At 31.2% G+C, this 17030-nt stretch overlaps 2 protein-coding genes and 1 pseudogene across 7 annotated transcripts; 1 reads left to right on the plus strand and 2 right to left on the minus strand.

The window, feature by feature from the left end:
* The first annotated feature begins 935 nt into the window (after window positions 1-935).
* On the plus strand, window positions 936-2049 carry LOC107962194 (transcription factor MYB114). Its single transcript, XM_016898496.2, has 2 exons — window positions 936-1295; window positions 1357-2049. Exons 1-2 carry the CDS (start codon window positions 1073-1075, stop codon window positions 1743-1745), a joined length of 612 nt encoding a protein of 203 aa, XP_016753985.1. The 5' UTR covers window positions 936-1072; the 3' UTR covers window positions 1746-2049.
* Window positions 2050-10021: 7972 nt separating this feature from the next.
* LOC107962193 (ubiquitin-like protein ATG12) lies at window positions 10022-13179 on the minus strand. 6 transcript variants are annotated; one of them, XM_041114567.1, is made up of 6 exons: window positions 13039-13148; window positions 12891-12949; window positions 12211-12269; window positions 11377-11445; window positions 11220-11282; window positions 10022-10457 (listed from the first exon to the last, which is right to left on the minus strand). In XM_041114567.1, the coding sequence occupies exons 1-6, from the start codon at window positions 13062-13064 to the stop codon at window positions 10398-10400; spliced, it is 336 nt and encodes a 111-aa protein (XP_040970501.1). In that variant the 5' UTR covers window positions 13065-13148; the 3' UTR covers window positions 10022-10397. The 6 variants fall into 6 exon arrangements, with proteins under 6 accessions (XP_040970501.1, XP_016753983.2, XP_040970503.1 ...); XM_016898494.2 differs by lacking the exon at window positions 12211-12269 and having other exon boundaries at window positions 13104-13179; XM_041114569.1 differs by lacking the exon at window positions 12891-12949 and having other exon boundaries at window positions 13104-13152.
* Window positions 13180-14009: 830 nt separating this feature from the next.
* Window positions 14010-16682, minus strand: LOC107962192 (GDP-Man:Man(3)GlcNAc(2)-PP-Dol alpha-1,2-mannosyltransferase-like; annotated as a pseudogene).
* Between the last annotated feature and the right edge of the window lie 348 nt (window positions 16683-17030).

Genomic DNA, 17030 nt, shown 5'->3' on the forward strand with positions numbered 1-17030 from the left:
TAAATTAAATGACATAAATATATAAAAATAAAATCTATTACTTTAGTTAATATATAGTGTATTAACTTAAAATTTAGTCATCAAATTATAATTTTTTAGATTTTTTAAAAAATAAAATTTGTTACCATAAAATTTTATTTTATAATTTAGGGATTAAATTATAATAAACGAATACATAATAAAATAATTATACATGATTGTAAAACTTTACATGATGGGAAGATTTTGCACTTTTAAAAACATAATTATATTTATTATACAACTATTATTAAATCATATTTTTTAAATTAGGTTAAAATATGTTTGAGATTTAATCTCTGTATTTTAAAAATTAATAAATCAAATCTCTTATTTTTCTAGTTTAAAAATCATAATCTAATCATTATTGATGTTGGTAGTTTCCATTAAAATTTGCCAACTTAACATGTTTATTTTCTGTTAATCATATAACACGTCACATGAAGATAACTCAATCAGCATGTTAAATTGACAAATTTTAACAGAAAATGCGTATGATTTTAATGATTGGATTGGAATTTTTAAATCAAAACTATTGGATGATTTTTTAACTTTTTAAATATATAAATTAAATCTCAAAATTTATCAAAATATAGAAATTAACAACATATTTTAACCCTTAAATTATGCTAACTTTGGAGGTCTACTTACCATGTCTTAAAAATCATTATTAAAAATATTAAAAATATTCAACACTCTCCCAGAGTTTATAATAAAGAGGCTAAAATGGTAAAGTTAAAATTACGTGGAAATTATGTAAGAAATTGGTATAATTAATTTGGACTTAAATCGTCGATTGAGTCTTAACTCGATTGGTATTAATATTATTGTCAACATAGAAAGATATGGGTCTAAATCCGTTTAAAAGAACAGATATAATAGAGGACTATAATGAGAATAATATTAAAAAAAAAAAAGCTTAAATCCGAGGTAGACATTTTGTTTTTGGTGTAAACTCCTTAAATATGGAGCTAAACTGAGCGTTTATAGTATTGAAGTGGTTGTTGAGGTGATTTTATCAGAGTGAAGCTGAAACAAGCAACGCAGTCTCTTGATGACTAACCTACGTTCCCACAGCTCTTCAAACCACTACCGACTTTCTAATCATACAAACCCAATACTTGAAACAATAATTGGCGTTAAAAAGGAAAGACCTGCGTCCTCTAAGAGATCACAAATCAACAAGGGAGCATGGACGTCAGAAGAAGATACAAAATTGGCTGAGGTTATTGCAGTTCATGGTGCTAAAAGTTGGAACACTATTGCAAGCAAAGCAGGTAACTAATCCAAGTAATTGAATAGATTTCTTTTTCCTTTGTTTTAACCTTGTTTTTGCAGGTTTGAAGAGGTGTGGTAAAAGTTGCAGGCTGAGATGGATGAATTATCTGAGGCCTAATATTAAGAGAGGAAATATATCAGAGCAAGAAGAGGACTTGATCCTTAGGCTTCACAAACTCCTTGGAAACAGGTGGTCTTTGATTGCGGGAAGATTACCAGGAAGAACAGATAACGAGATCAAGAACTACTGGAATTCTCATTTGAGCAAGAAAATAAAGCAGAAAGAGAAACAAGGCTGCAAAGATGAAAAGAGATTAGTGGAGAATGGCAAAGAGGAATTGAGAGAAGAGAATACATGTGCAGCAGGAGGTGAGGACTCAAATATCAGCTTCGATGTGGATGAATTCTTTGATTTCTCGGATGAGAAATTTGAGTGGATAAACAGATGAGGGAGGGTTTTGTTTCAAACTTTAATATGGAAGTGCGACTCTTTGTTTGATGCAATCCTTGTAAAATCAGTAAAACTTTCTTCTCTATTCATCAATTTGGCGCTTTGTGTCAGCTGAAATCATGAAACTGCCTAGTCACTTGGGCTTTGCTAAGATTAATAGTTATATCAGAGGGTAAGATTCTTTCATTATGGTAGACAATTTTATCAGATTAGTCTGATGAGAAGAAAAGGCTCCAAGTTAAAAATCTGTATATCCCAGTGAAGTCAGTGAGGAGTCATAATAAAAGTTTAAATTTTTTTAATTGAATTTTTATCCAAAAATACGTTTTTATTTAATCAAGAAGATTAAAGGGATCAATTTAAATAATTAATATTTGGGAGGGACTAAGGTTAGAATTCTACCATCTAACTAAAAGGGTGGCTATGCCTTACCTCATCCTACTCCTACTCCTACTCTCCAATAAAGAGACTTTTGGTGAAAATAAAGGAGATTTTTTTACCCAATAATACAATAAATTAATTATTTACCAAATTAATATAAATCAATTTTTTTAATCAAAATAATATGACCGATAGCTGGGAAAGGCTAAATTGGTGGGTGAGATTCCGATTTTATGGGAGAATCTAAAATGTGAGATCAAATCGTTACTTGATACGCCCATTTTGGTGTAGTCTTGTTTGTGTCAGGAGAGCAGGGAGTCCTAGTACCAAATCACCATTTTGCTCCCCTGACATGGACAATACTATTCATTGTGGGAATCCCGAACGAAATGCAAGAATCTTATACAATAGTAACTTTCTGTATAATAAGAACTAGAAGGGAGGATTCAAAACAATCTTAAAAACCAAAAGAAAAACCCATTTTGCAGGAAAAAATCATTTGTGAAGATCTTAAAAAAACACCATTTGTGAAAATGGACAATGATTTCGTTGCATATGTATACTATGATGGCCAAATTTATTGGTCTAAAGTTTGTGTAGTTTTTTAATCAAACCAATAGGTGGACGTAAGGTTCAGTCGTTTTATTAAAACTGATGAAGAAGAAAATTTGACGGGAAAATATCTCGCCATTGTGGAAGGATGATGATATCAAGACTATCCTATCCAATCCTCATACCTATAATACGTTGGAACTTGTTTGATGATGAATATGTGAATACAACGGTATATACACATGCCAAATATGGGGACCTCCATGCCGCAGAATTGTATTTTGATTTAAAATGTAATAATGTTGGTGTGGAGGCAGACATTCAATAGACTTCATCAACGGATGTCGTAACTGATGCTACTTTAGTAAATCAATATAATCCTACAGCTCAATGCCATTATGACTTCAATCTTAACATCTGTTGGGTCAATCTCATTGAATGTAGTGTTACATCGACATCTAGTGGTAACCCTAACAATATCCAACCATTGGTTGTTGGATTTGAGAACAAAATAGGGTTACCAGATAGTATAGCAGAAGAAGATGATGATGATGAGGTCCCAAATGCCAATGTTGAGGAATTTAATGACCAAGATTTAAATGAAGTTTCCAATGACGATTATGATGAAGATTAAGTTCATAACTATCATGACTTCCCCCAACCTGGGCGAGATTTGGGTGGCATAATAACCTAATTTCAACCCACTAATAATTTAACGACTGTTGACCCCAATGTTGTGCATGCTCTTGAGTTCTCGGAATACCCAGAAATAGTATCTAGTCATATATTACCAGAAGATAGGGAGACAAAAGAGCTTCGTGTTGGACTACAATATAGCGTTACAAGAACCCTAAACCTTCGTGTTGGACTACAAGATAGGGAGACGATATTTACATGCGTAATTGCATATATTAGAACAAAATAATTCCTACCCCCATCCGGTACACACCACTTTATCCAACTAATCACATCAAATAGGGTTACAAGAACCCATCCATTCAACATACTAATACATGGTCGTGTGCCATTTAGATAATATGCAGCTGAGCTGCTAGAATATAGATGTTGCGGATATATCGCCAGAATTGCAGTAATACTGCCAAAAACACACTTCTTCTGTCACATTATCATATCCCACCCCAATGCACATGCAAAAATATACAAACATCTCATGCTACATATGATCATAGCTAAAAAAAAAAATTTATGACATGCTTTCATAAGTGTCATCAAAATAGATTATGTCACATAGCCTACGCAAAGTTTTACTAATCAGAGTCATGCTTTACTAACATGCATATGTTTAAATTACGGATTTCATGGTCTTACATGCTTACAAAGTATCTGCAAAAATGATTTCGAAATCTCACTTCCGACCCAAACTGGGCCCAATAATCCTCCCAAAATGAGCCCACAAGTTCGTGGGGCCCAAACACCTTGTCTAAATCGTGTGGCCCACACGGTCTGTCACATGGTCGTGTGACGCAGTTTGCCAGCTTTGAAATTTTCACAAAATTCTAGATTTTCGTGACTGTTTTAAGTGTTTTAGGGTTAGAAACACACCTTAATACTTTTGGAATATCGGCACTAAATCAGTAACTCGATCCTGAACACGAAGTCCACGCCGAACCGGATTAGCAACCAATTATTGATACCAAATTAAAACATTGATACTAGATTACTTAACGAAACAGTCCCTATACTCAATGTTTGGTCACTTACCCTTGCAAATAACGACAACCCTAAACCGCACTTAGCTAGCTGAAAAATCCTCTGTTCCACAGTGATCACCTATCAAGTTCGCAAAAACTTATCAAAACCAATTACCAACCAAAACATTCAAAAGAACACCTACCCCCACAAAAAAAAAAAAGAACACCCACACCACTTCCTTACAAAATGAGCATTAAACACTTACTTGAAGAAAACATAGAATTAGTGGCACGAACGGATAGAGAAGCATAAAATAATAGGAAGAAAATAAAGGGATAACAACAAAAAAAAAAAAAGAAAAATTCGACAGAAAAATAAAAGAATAGAGAAGAAGGGAAATGTGAAGAGAAAGGCAAAAATAATTCCACTTTACACATACATAAGATTTGAACTTGGGACCTAATAGTTAACTAAAGCTTTACCACTAAACCAACAAGCTCATTCTTATTAATAGGTTAACAAAAATTAGGCCTCAAGTGCCTACTTGTGGGCAATGCTCCTAAAGTTAACCCTTACAAACCAAGCCAGACATAATTTCAAAATTAATGGAAAATTTTCAAAGAGAAGGGAATCGAACTCAAAACCTAAAATACACATTCAAAGCATATAACCACTAAAACAAATTAAATCATTTAACATACTTTGGCAATTCAAACTTTAGAAAAATTGGGGCATTACAGAGACGAAGCTCACTATTCCGATAGTTGTCTTGGTGACAAAAATTCAAAACCGATATGGTTACAAACTATCATTTCGAAAAACGTGGGATGCTAAGTAGATAGTGGTGACAGACCTATGCGATGATTGGGATGCCTCATAGAATGAGTTACAATATTGGTCAGCAATAATGCAAGAGTATGCGTCTAGAATAGTTGTAACGACTCGATTTTCAACAGTGTCGTAAAATTCAGTTTCAGACTGAATGAAAGAGGTAAGTTAGTAATATTTTAAAATAGAATAATTATAAGTCACATATGAATCGGAGAGGTCGAGTAATTAAGTGTTATTAAATTAAATCAGTTAATAAAAATAGTACAGGGACTAAATTAATTACTTACAAAATTTAAAGGAAAGTGATTTTCAAATTGGCAAGTGCCTTAAATGACAATTAAACAAAGGTCACGTTAGCAATTAAACCAATTGTAAATTATGACATGTGATTAATTACCAAAAGAGTAATCATTTTTCACTAGCTAAGATTAAGGTTATTAATTCACTTGATTAGTAATTAATAAGGTTAATTAACTAACAAATTATATATGTATATATAAACTAAGTAGGAAAGAGAAGGTTATCTTCTCTACTTTCATCCACCATCCAAACTAAGTGAAAAAGAAAGAAAAGAAAACCTATTTTCTTCCTCATTCCTTCGCCATAGCCTTAGCCTCCATCCAAGCATAGGTGAGTTTCTTCTTTTAAATTTTGTCAGGAATCTGATGAGAAACAATACTTATTCAGAGCCCATTTGTCAAATTAATCGATTTGTGAAGTTCTGTTTCGTTTTCTATTGATAATAGTTTTGATGTCTTAGTTGAACAGCTTTACAAAATTTGATTTTTGTGTAGCTTAAACTCATGCATGAATGATGTAGAGCTCAATGATGGAAAAACATGTTAGAAATGAGATTGGGATTATTAACTTAAGTTTAGATACTATAGCTATATTATCTGCTAATAAAGACTAAAGACTAAATTGTAAAAGATGAAAACTTTGAGGTTTAATAACAAATAATGATTGTTAGGAGGTCCTTGTACTATATTTATAAAGCCAGATTTAAATTTGATCAAGTAAATTGTGAGAAATGAGTGTTTTAAATATCGGGATTTATAGGAACTAAAATGAATAACGTGCATTTATGTTTAATTATTATATTTCTATGTTTGAATTATATTCCTTGAATTTTTCGTATTTGACTTTATTGTATATAGCTAAAAACAATACTGAGACATCGAAGAAAAAAAAAAGGAAATGACAAAGTCGTCGATAAATAGTTAATCTGGTTTGTGCTTGCATAATTCGAGTTCATTAATTATTTATGTACATATGTTCGACTCGTTAAATGTTCAAAATTAGTAAACTATCAGTGTCATTGTATTTGAAAATATACCTAACTATGTAGTTTGTGATAATTGGTACGTGATTTGTATATGTATATTGCTTGCTTGATGATATATGCTTAATAATCATGAATTTATCTTATTAACGTTCTCAGATAGAGTCACAAGTATAGTTGATATGTTATAGGATGCGATTGATAGGTGGGAGTTTCAGCGCTTTCTGCGTGTTATATTCAGCGCCTTATGTGTGTTACATTCAACGTTATATGCATGTTATACTCAATGTCTTGTATGTGTTACTTTTTACTTTCAAGAGGGAATTTTAATAGCTCAAATTCCTTTTTTAAATTCCACCTAAATAGGTAGTTTTTTCAAAATTCCTTCTATTTTATTTGATTTGATTTAATACACATGTTCTCATTATAAGAAAAAACTTAAATTTCAAAACTTATTTTTATTTAATTATAATATATTTTTTAATTTTATTTTATTAAAAATATTTATAAAATTTTACAAATATAACAATATTCATATTGAATTTTTTTATATTATTTATTTTTAAAATAATTATTTTCTTTTATAATTTTTTTAATCTGTAAAATTTCATTAATATAATTTTTTTAAATCAATTATTTACCCAAACAATGCAATTGCAAATTTTAGCATTTTAAATTTATAAATTTTAAAAATCTTAAAACACAATTTAAATGAATATTCAAAGTGGTTTTATGGTTGAAATAAATGGTTTTGGATTTTGTGGATTAAAAAAAATATTTCTGCTGAAAGTGACAACTTGCGGAGGGGGCTACTGTTTTGTAAACGTTGGGGGGGCGGTAGAGATGGGAAATTGGGGGGGTTTAAATAGGTGGGGATAAGGGCTTTGTTTTATGGGTTTGATAGGAAATTGACGGAACTGAAGAAATGGTGTTATATAGGGAAGTGAGGCTGCCAGGATGGGATGGTTGTCTGGCAGCTTCACTTCTTATAACCCCATTTATTTTTCCCTCAAATTGGTATTTTACCTATAAATTTAGTCTTTTTCAATCACCAGCCATATTATTTTGGTCAAAAAAAGTTGCTTATATTATTTCCATAAATAAATAATTTATTTGTATTGTTGGGGTAAAAAAATAAATATTGCCTGCTTCCATCTAAAAATAACATTAAGAGGTTTTTGAAAAAAGTTTTTAAAAAGTTCTATAGAAAAATGTTTTTGAAAATTTTAGTTTAAAATTTAAATATTTAGTATTACTGTTAAAAAATATTTTTGAGAAATAAAATCTTCATTTTAGCATTATATTGTAAAGTAAAAACGAATATGCATTTTTAAATGTTTGTAGAGGATTCTTTTGATTAGGTGAGGAGACATTACAATTTAACAAAACGAGAAGTCGTGGGGAGATAGCAAAAAGGAAGATCGGAGCAGAACTTAGAAAAAAAATCTGGTTGCAAGTGATGGTGATGGACGTAATGAGAGGCTAAGAAGGATGAGAGTTATTGTGATTGTTGTGATTGTAAAAAGAAAGTTGCAATGAGAATTTTAGAATCTTAAGTTTGCCAAAAGATTCAAAAAGTCTCAAATGAGATGTTCAAACATCTATTTATAAACCATGAAAAAGGAAGCTAAAAGAGAAACAATTATAACGAGAAAATGGGCATAAATGTGCTAAAATGGTGAGTAGTGGGATTGCAAAGGGTATAATGAAAGATAAATTTTATAGATAATGGGTATAATAACGATTACATGAAAGCTACACCCACTTAAACTATTTTAATAAGAAAGGGTTTAAGTGTAAAATGCATTGTTTATTCATTAAAGAAATAAGGAGGAAGCATTTGTATTCCAAAGAAACTTCTTAATAGTTTTTGTATCCGAGCCTCCAAACATGCTCTCCATGACATCTTAAAAGTGGAACAACTCAAGAATCCTACCAACCTTCCATGGTTGTTCCCAACAAAAAGTCATTCCCATCATGATGTTCCCAAAAGTAGTTCCTTCCAACATGTTCTCAAAGACGCTCCTCCAATGAACAATATTTACAGAAAATACTATTAGCATCTACAATTTTCTTGTTCTTTTTTATAATTGAGGATGAAGAATGGGGTTACTTGAGATTAAACCCAAACCCTCATACTTACAACATAATACTCTGTCACTAAGCCAAAAGATTGTTTCTACAATATTATAATCCATTAATTTTTTGATATTTTAGTGTATATATATAAATAACTTATTATAATTCATTATTAATATTTTGATATATAAAAATATAAAATTTAAATTTTTTAGACAATTAATGTCAATTGTATGTAAATTTTAAGTCAAATAATATAGGGTATATTTCAATATTTAAAATATAATTATTACAAATTCAAATATATAATATTATATATTGGAAACAAATTTCAATAAAGGAAATAATTGTATATCTCATATAAATATTATATAAAATACATTAAATCGCAAATTATGATTAAAAATGTCATTTGATTTCAAAATTAGGTTTTTTTTTTTTTGACAAATGCAAAGCTAAAAGTTTTGAGTTTTGTGTTTGGGTTGAAAAGATTTTTCTTTTTCTTTTACTTGAAACCTATCGGTTTAGATTGCTTATGTCTGAAAAGCAAACAAGAAAAGTAGGGATTGAGTTGGGACCACGGCTGCGTTCATGCATCAGTCATTCAGCCAAGCGAATGCGACAATCGACCATTTCTCATACGTCTTACTGCAACTCACCCACCCAACCAACTTCTTCGCAGCCAAGAATGATAAAAGATTGTTTTGTTGCTTTAATCATTTTACAAGACATGGTTTATTCCTTTCATCTAAGGAACAAAATTTAACTATCAATTTATTCCTTTAATCTAAGATACAAAATTTAACTATCAATCATTGGAACACATGGGCTATTTGGATGCAATGTGAATTCATACACTCTACCACTGAAAGAATATCAACAAAAAAGATATTTATGAAAGGACAATGTTTCCGAGTGAACACATGAACAACAAAATTATTTGGCACATGGAAGGTATCAGCTCAAGTAAAGAATGTATGTTTATCATATTAAAGGGGTTAGGAGCTGAAGACTTTCAATCATTTAGACTGGATTTACGAAACTCTACCATGCTAGTTATGGTTCATAGTAGGTCCTGCTGTGCCTATCTGAACTTGGTCAAGAATCAAGACTCAAGATAACCCCAAATTTAGTTTCATAGCAGAGAATTAGTAGTAGAAATTTGCATTCCCTGTGAATTTTCGTCTCAATAAATGTCTAAATAAATAGCTAAGTTAACCCCACAGAAGCAAGTCTAAAATGGCATCTCAGAACCATAAAATTATTAGCCATAATGGGTACACTGATCTTACACATTTGAAGCACATTCAACAAAGTTTCTGATGCATGGCAAGCATTTGGTAAGGATATAGATCAAAAGCACTGAAGAGTAATAATTTCTCAAGGGAGCAAAGTTAAGCAGCAAGAATTCCAACGACAATTTCTCTGACATCAAAACATATTCAGCTTTGAACCAAAAGAAAAACAAATAACATTCAGCAACTGCTCCAAATCCAACAGAGAAATTTATGTGCTCGATGCATGTGAACCAAGAGAAGTTTTCCAGATTTGAATTACAAACAAGTTGGAACGTACAAGTGGAATGTACATAAAAGAAAATAAAAAACAGTGTGATAGATGTACATCAACTGCAGTTCAAATTGATGTCGCCATTATCCGAATCTTCAGAACACCAATATTCCCTTGCTTGAGAAGAAGCAAGAAGTTAGTATCTGCTACAGGATCACCCGTTTCTCAGAGAAAAAGGGGGGGGGGGGAAATTATAGAAAATGGTTCAATGAGGAATATGCATATGCATAATAAAGAATTGTAGGAAACAGTTACAGAGTTGACAGTTTTTATCTCATCTCTCTGAAGATCCATCATCAAGAGTTAGCCCCATGCCATAGAACAGGCATAATTAACCACCAGTTTGCCATCAAAACCAAAATTCTGCAATGCAAAAGCAGCAAGGGTTGGACTAGACAACTTATAAACATAGGCATTGCTGGCTAAGCAATTACATTTTCTATGTAATTTATGTGTATTTTGAACTCTAGTAGGGGACAAGCACAACACAGAGTGGTATCCTCCTCTAAGAAAAAAGCTCACTCCATACAATGAAGAAAACTTCTCTACATTTCAATTGCAATGTGCAACAGCTGGTATATAGCAGACATCATAAAGACCTAAAAGTGTGTAACGGTGGATATATTATGTTCATAAAGAAGAATTACTTCCACCGTAATAAATATTTCTATCAGAATACACAGACAAGCTACTGTGCTTGAGAAGAATGGACCATTTCATGTGAAATCTCATCTGATTCTGCCATTCTAGGCCTCAATACTAATGTCACATAAAGGGAAATAGTTGCAGATTTAAGATAAATAATCATCTCTATACATGAAGATAATACACACAATCAGAAAAAGCATCCCATCTAAGTCATCAGAAAATGTATTATATGACCAAGTTAAATGCCATAGAGTTGGTGTATATGAATAACATGTTGCCTTTGATAACGATAAGCTTGCATTAAAAAGGTTTTCAGCTAAATATTTTTGTTCTTTTGAGGTTTGTGTTTTGGGACAAACACCTAGTCATGAAAGAAACAACAACAAAATTCCACAATATAGAATCTATAATAGCCTCGAAAGAATTTTCTACAAAATTAACATCAGCAAGAAGAAGTGTCTAAGTATTATGACTTACATCATACAGATCAATCACCAATTCATCTGGGTTTGGTGAGAAGGCACTGTTTACATACACAAACTACAAAACAAAGGATAAGAATTAATACTAACCAAACAAGAAACCGCAGGTTGAAATTACTTCGATAAAACTACAATAAATATAGACCAATTACCAGTGTATCTCGGTGCAATTGCCGACGCAAAAAATCAATTACTTTAGCAAATTTGTCAGTTCCAAGTATCTGTCAAGTTCGAAGTTTTTAAGACAAGATAAATTTCATTTGATGACCACCATCACAAGCAAGAAGTATTATACATAATTTATATTATTCACACTTAAACCCTGAAATATTGGACTAAAGTAAATTCAAGAACATAATTGAAGGCATTGTTTCAACTGAAGCACAAAACACCAATTACAATATTAACTACAATGTTACAACTTATTTAAGGGCAAACAAAGCAAGCTTTGTAGTAAACATTCCATACCCAGTGCACCATCAAAGACACACTCATTTGTTTGCAATTGCTTTACATATTTTTAAAGCCATGTCATTGATAAAAGCCCCAAAATAGATATACTTAACCGCATAGGATTGAAAACTAAAAGACAGAAAGCATGTCTAAGAATGTATGAATTAAGATGCTTACTCTAAGCTATGTTTCTAGCTTATGGTAATTGACATTACCAAAACTTTATGTAAAGTAAATTGTGTCTCTAGGTAACTAAACCAAGCGTTTCACATTTCAAAGAGAATGCCTAAATTGCGAGAAAAAAAATTCTCATCACTAGCGCAAAATATCATATGTTTAAGAACTAATTAGACTATCATTCAAAGCAAAATATAATCCTCATCAAGGGTCCACTTTTAAGACCGAAACCCTAATGGTAATCTAGAATTATCCTATTAGTTATCAAAATTGCAATTTTGATCATAAAATTTATTCTAGAATCTAGATTGACGTCCGAGGGTATTAATTAATGCAAACAGAAAACAAAGAAATACCTTGAATTTGGCTTGTTTTAGTATGGGGGCATCCCCAGTTGCTCTCAAATGGACAACAACTGCATCAAATCGAAAATCAAAATAAAATGAAATAGTTAGGGGAAAATCACTTTACAAAAGAAAACCCCAAGATTTTACGCCCAATTACAGAGTTTGATCATCGAAACGAGACATCGAGAAACTAAGGTTTAACGGTTGGCTTCGATAATGGACCTTTTCGTGCTGAATTGGGAGACTTAGCTGCCATGATTACCTGAGCTAAAACACGAATCCCTTTTTAAAAAAATAAGGGATGTCTAAGAATGTATGAATTAAGATGCTTACTCTAAGCTATGTTTCTAGCTTATGGTAATTGACATTACCAAAACTTTATGTAAAGTAAATTGTGTCTCTAGGTAACTAAACCAAGCGTTTCACATTTCAAAGAGAATGCCTAAATTGCGAGAAAAAAAATTCTCATCACTAGCGCAAAATATCATATGTTTAAGAACTAATTAGACTATCATTCAAAGCAAAATATAATCCTCATCAAGGGTCCACTTTTAAGACCGAAACCCTAATGGTAATCTAGAATTATCCTATTAGTTATCAAAATTGCAATTTTGATCATAAAATTTATTCTAGAATCTAGATTGACGTCCGAGGGTATTAATTAATGCAAACAGAAAACAAAGAAATACCTTGAATTTGGCTTGTTTTAGTATGGGGGCATCCCCAGTTGCTCTCAAATGGACAACAACTGCATCAAATCGAAAATCAAAATAAAATGAAATAGTTAGGGGAAAATCACTTTACAAAAGAAAACCCCAAGATTTTACGCCCAATTACAGAGTTTGATCATCGAAACGAGACATCGAGAAACTAAGGTTTAACGGTTGGCTTCGATAATGGACCTTTTCGTGCTGAATTGGGAGACTTAGCTGCCATGATTACCTGAGCTAAAACACGAATCCCTTTTTAAAAAAATAAGGGATGTATTGGATTAGAGGTGTAATGGAATAGATGTGTAATAGCAAATTAACTGTTTGGTTGAATGTAATGGAATAGAGGTGTAATAGTAAAATTGTGTTTGGTTGAATGTAATAGAGGTGTAATAGCATAATGGAGAAAACTAAAATAACCAGAATATCCTTAGCATAAATTTGTTTTGGTAAATGATTATTGTTATTGTTATTTAAATTTTAATAAGATTATTTATTATCAAAAATAAATAATTTAATCATATTTAAACATAATTATTATTTAATATATTTTAATTAAAATATATAATTTAATAAAATTCTTAATAATTAGCAGAAATTTCTTTTGGTAAATTATTTTATTTAAATTTTAATAAGATTATTAATATCAATAATAAATAATTTAATCATATTTAAACATAATTATTATTAAATATATTTTAATTAAAATATATAATTTAATAAAATTCTTAATAATTAATATTCTTATATGAATGTACTCAAATCATAATATATGATACTGTAAAATATAAATTAAAATAATAATTATTAAATATATTATAATTAAAATATATAATTTAATAAAATTCTTAATAATTAATAGTCTTATATGAATTTACTCAAATCATAATATATGATACTATAAAAGAAAATTTGAAATAATTAATATTAAATATATTTTAATTAAAATATATGATTTAATAAAATTTAAAATAATTATAACTAATAAATTATATTTTATGAATTTGTATAATTTAAAATAATAATTATTACATATAATTTAATTATTACATATAAAATTAGTTTAATTAAGGTAACCTAAGTTTAAAACAAATAAAATAAAGAATGAGGATTTGGTTTAGTGTATTAAGTATATCTATTTTGTTGACAAATCTAAACTAAGCTTTTTCTAATGACTAGATCGAAAGGGTGAAGAACCCCAATAAACAAGAACAAGTATAACTATTGTTTTCTATGTCACTGTGATCTTCTAATGCAATCCTATAACTAGGAAGAACCGCATATAATTGGTCGGATTGCGGCTTTGAGATCATCGTAAAATCTTTGCTCCGAAAATCTGCTAGCTCTTCTCCTTGCTGCTGTAGCTATCTTGAGTCTTTCAGACTCGGGCATCTTCACGATTTTCAGGACTGCATCTGCATATTCTTCTACATTTTGAGCAAGAAATCCTGTTTGTGTCCATCTTCATCTAAAACAATGTCCATTTTCGGGCCAGCAGAATTATGAGCTGAGGGGAGTCGAGCAAAATGAATATCATTTTAAAAACATTTTTAAAATGGAAAACAAAAGTAGCTCGAATCAGAAATTATAATATCAGTTGCCATGCTAGCTCACCTATAGGTATGGCTCCTGCAGCCATGTACTCTACAACACTAATGCAAACTGTAAACTGGTAAGAAATCACAGCCATGTACTCCTGCAGCCATGTACTCCTGCAGCTCCTGAGTTAAAAAAAATCAAACTGTAAAGAGTTTCTAGAACTAATCAAGGTTCCAAAACTGAAACACCGGAACCATTAAAAATTTAGCTTGAAGGTCTATGTAAGTATGTGCACCTTCTCGGGACGAAATTGTGCAACAGATATGATTTTTGGAGTTTCCACCGACCTTTCCAAAGGAAGTGCCTGTTTCAGATGTAAACTGGTAAGAAATCACAGATGAATGACACTAAAAAATATAAAATGCACTATGATTGGTGATGAATAACAAGAAACAGAACCTAAAGTCCTGAAGTATCACAAGGTGGATAAACTCGCTTAATGCAGTTAGGAATACCCCAAAACTTCTCGATGTGAGACTGAGTCCATGAAGAGTTGACCATTACAAGATGTGCACAAGATCCCACCATTACAAAATGTGTTTGGAAGGACTTGTTAAATAGACTTGTTGTATATACTTGTTGGTATAAATTGTGAGACAAAAATGTATGAACAAATCCAAGAACAATACTCAGTCTTAATGTTCCCCAAACCCCTAATTCATATATAGATCTAAGCTATTAGGGGGAAATCCTAGTCTTACAATGTTTGTGGCATTTGTTTCAGATACATAACCATCCTTGTCGAGCATGATTGCATCATTGGCATTCGCATTATTCCCTTCTATCTGCATTGGACCACACAAATCATTTTTTTCCCAAGAGATAGTTTAACAAAAATGCATATCTGGCATTAGTCTGAGAAACATAATCTCCACCATAACACAGGAAAATATACAGGTCATATCATCCATCATGGTTTACACCCTTAACCCAAACAAAACAAAAATATCCAAGCCTAGAGAGAAAGGTCTACTGAAGTTTTCAGGTAAGAAAATCAGAACTAAATACAGTTGTTATCTTGCGAAATTTGATTAATCAGTTGATGATACTGTCAGAAGCATTTAAAGATAGTAAGCCGTCAAATTGAGAACAATACTTGCTCGAATAGCATGAAAGAATGAAAACAACATTCAAATCATAGATCAGATATTAGAACATCATCTACTCTCAGCTTTATCGTAAAATCAAATGAAAGTCCTGCATTGGACAACCTTTGCCAGTATGTTATTAGAACATATTTTTTATGCTTCATGATTAAAGATTTTGCGTGATCATTCATACACAACAATCAGTGTTCATTTATCAGTGGGTTTGTAATTTGTTTACTACTCTTTGTTTAACACAACTTGCATGGCAGATAGGTAAGACCAAAGTTTTCCTTAGAGCTGGGGTTTATTGAGAAGGAAAAAGACTGGGGATGGAGAAATGCATTTTTATTGTATTTAACAGTAGAGAAGCACCGCACTGCACAATTTCTTAAGGGTGGGGGTGTCGGATTTTCTTTTAAACAGAAATTATTTCGATAGAACAGATTTCATAACTCACATCCTATTATCAGCCCAATATATACATATTACTGCTCATAATATCTCCAACTTTATCATGATTATTCAATTAAATTTTTTTTAAAAATAAACAATCGAATTCAACTATCAGAAATAAACAACCGATGCTTCTCATGCAATGAAGATGATGATTTATAACCCTCTCTAATCATGCTTCAGAAAAGACAAGCAAATCAGCATGCAAAGCACCCACAATCCAAGGCAAAGACAGAAAACTAAAATGAAAAGTTCATCCATACCTCACGCCAAGATCGAGAGAACCTAATGAAGCAGTGGCTTTCAAACGTGCTGCAACAAATGAAAGGGAAAAAACGATCGACAGAGAAAATCGATAAAGGCAGACGAGGAGAAATTATGAGGACAGAAGAGGAGAGGGTCGGGTAGGGAGGGAGGGTAAAACAGAGAGTTGGGAAGGGAAGCCGGACGTAATGTGTAATACGCGATTTGAGAATGGATTAGAAAAGCAGGGAATTTGGGGATTAGGTCGGGATTGTATTACGCGCGTAATACCTATTACAGTGAACCAAACGCCGGAATAGGAGCGTAATGTAATAGGCGCGTAATCAGGGCGTAATGGATTAGCTAATACACTGAACCAAACACACTGTAAGGGTTACAGGTTAAAAACATAAATTTAGCCTCTACACAACTAATTAAGCAATAAAAATGAAATTTCTTAAATCATATTTGATAATATAAATTGTAATTAAATAATTAAATAATTTATATTTTTAAAGAATATTAATTATTGTAAAAAATCATTAGCATAAAAAAATTTAAACAAGTGTCTAAAATTAAAATCAAATAATCATATATATATATATTATGTTAATTAAAAAACTAGTTGATAATATTATTACTAATAAAAATAACAAAAAAATAGACATTATATATAATTTTATCTAATTATTTTAATGTTTCATATTTATTGAATTAAGCTCATTTTCATCAAATG

Source organism: Gossypium hirsutum, chromosome A05, assembly GCF_007990345.1.
Source record: "Gossypium hirsutum isolate 1008001.06 chromosome A05, Gossypium_hirsutum_v2.1, whole genome shotgun sequence".
In the NCBI taxonomy this organism is placed as follows: Eukaryota; Viridiplantae; Streptophyta; class Magnoliopsida; order Malvales; family Malvaceae; genus Gossypium; species Gossypium hirsutum.

Coding starts and splice junctions, on each gene's coding strand:
- LOC107962193 (XM_041114567.1), bottom strand. CDS start 13,064: ATGTCTCGTTTCGATGATCAAACTCT. Junction 11,446..12,210: donor TAAAACAAGCCAAATTCAAG/GTATTTCTTTGT, acceptor CGAACTTGACAG/ATACTTGGAACTGACAAATT. Junction 10,458..11,219: donor TGGTGATTGATCTGTATGAT/GTAAGTCATAAT, acceptor TTTGCATTGCAG/AATTTTGGTTTTGATGGCAA.
- LOC107962194 (XM_016898496.2), top strand. CDS start 1,073: ATGACTAACCTACGTTCCCACAGCTCTTCAAACCACTACCGACTTTCT. Junction 1,296..1,356: donor CACTATTGCAAGCAAAGCAG/GTAACTAATCCA, acceptor TTGTTTTTGCAG/GTTTGAAGAGGTGTGGTAAA.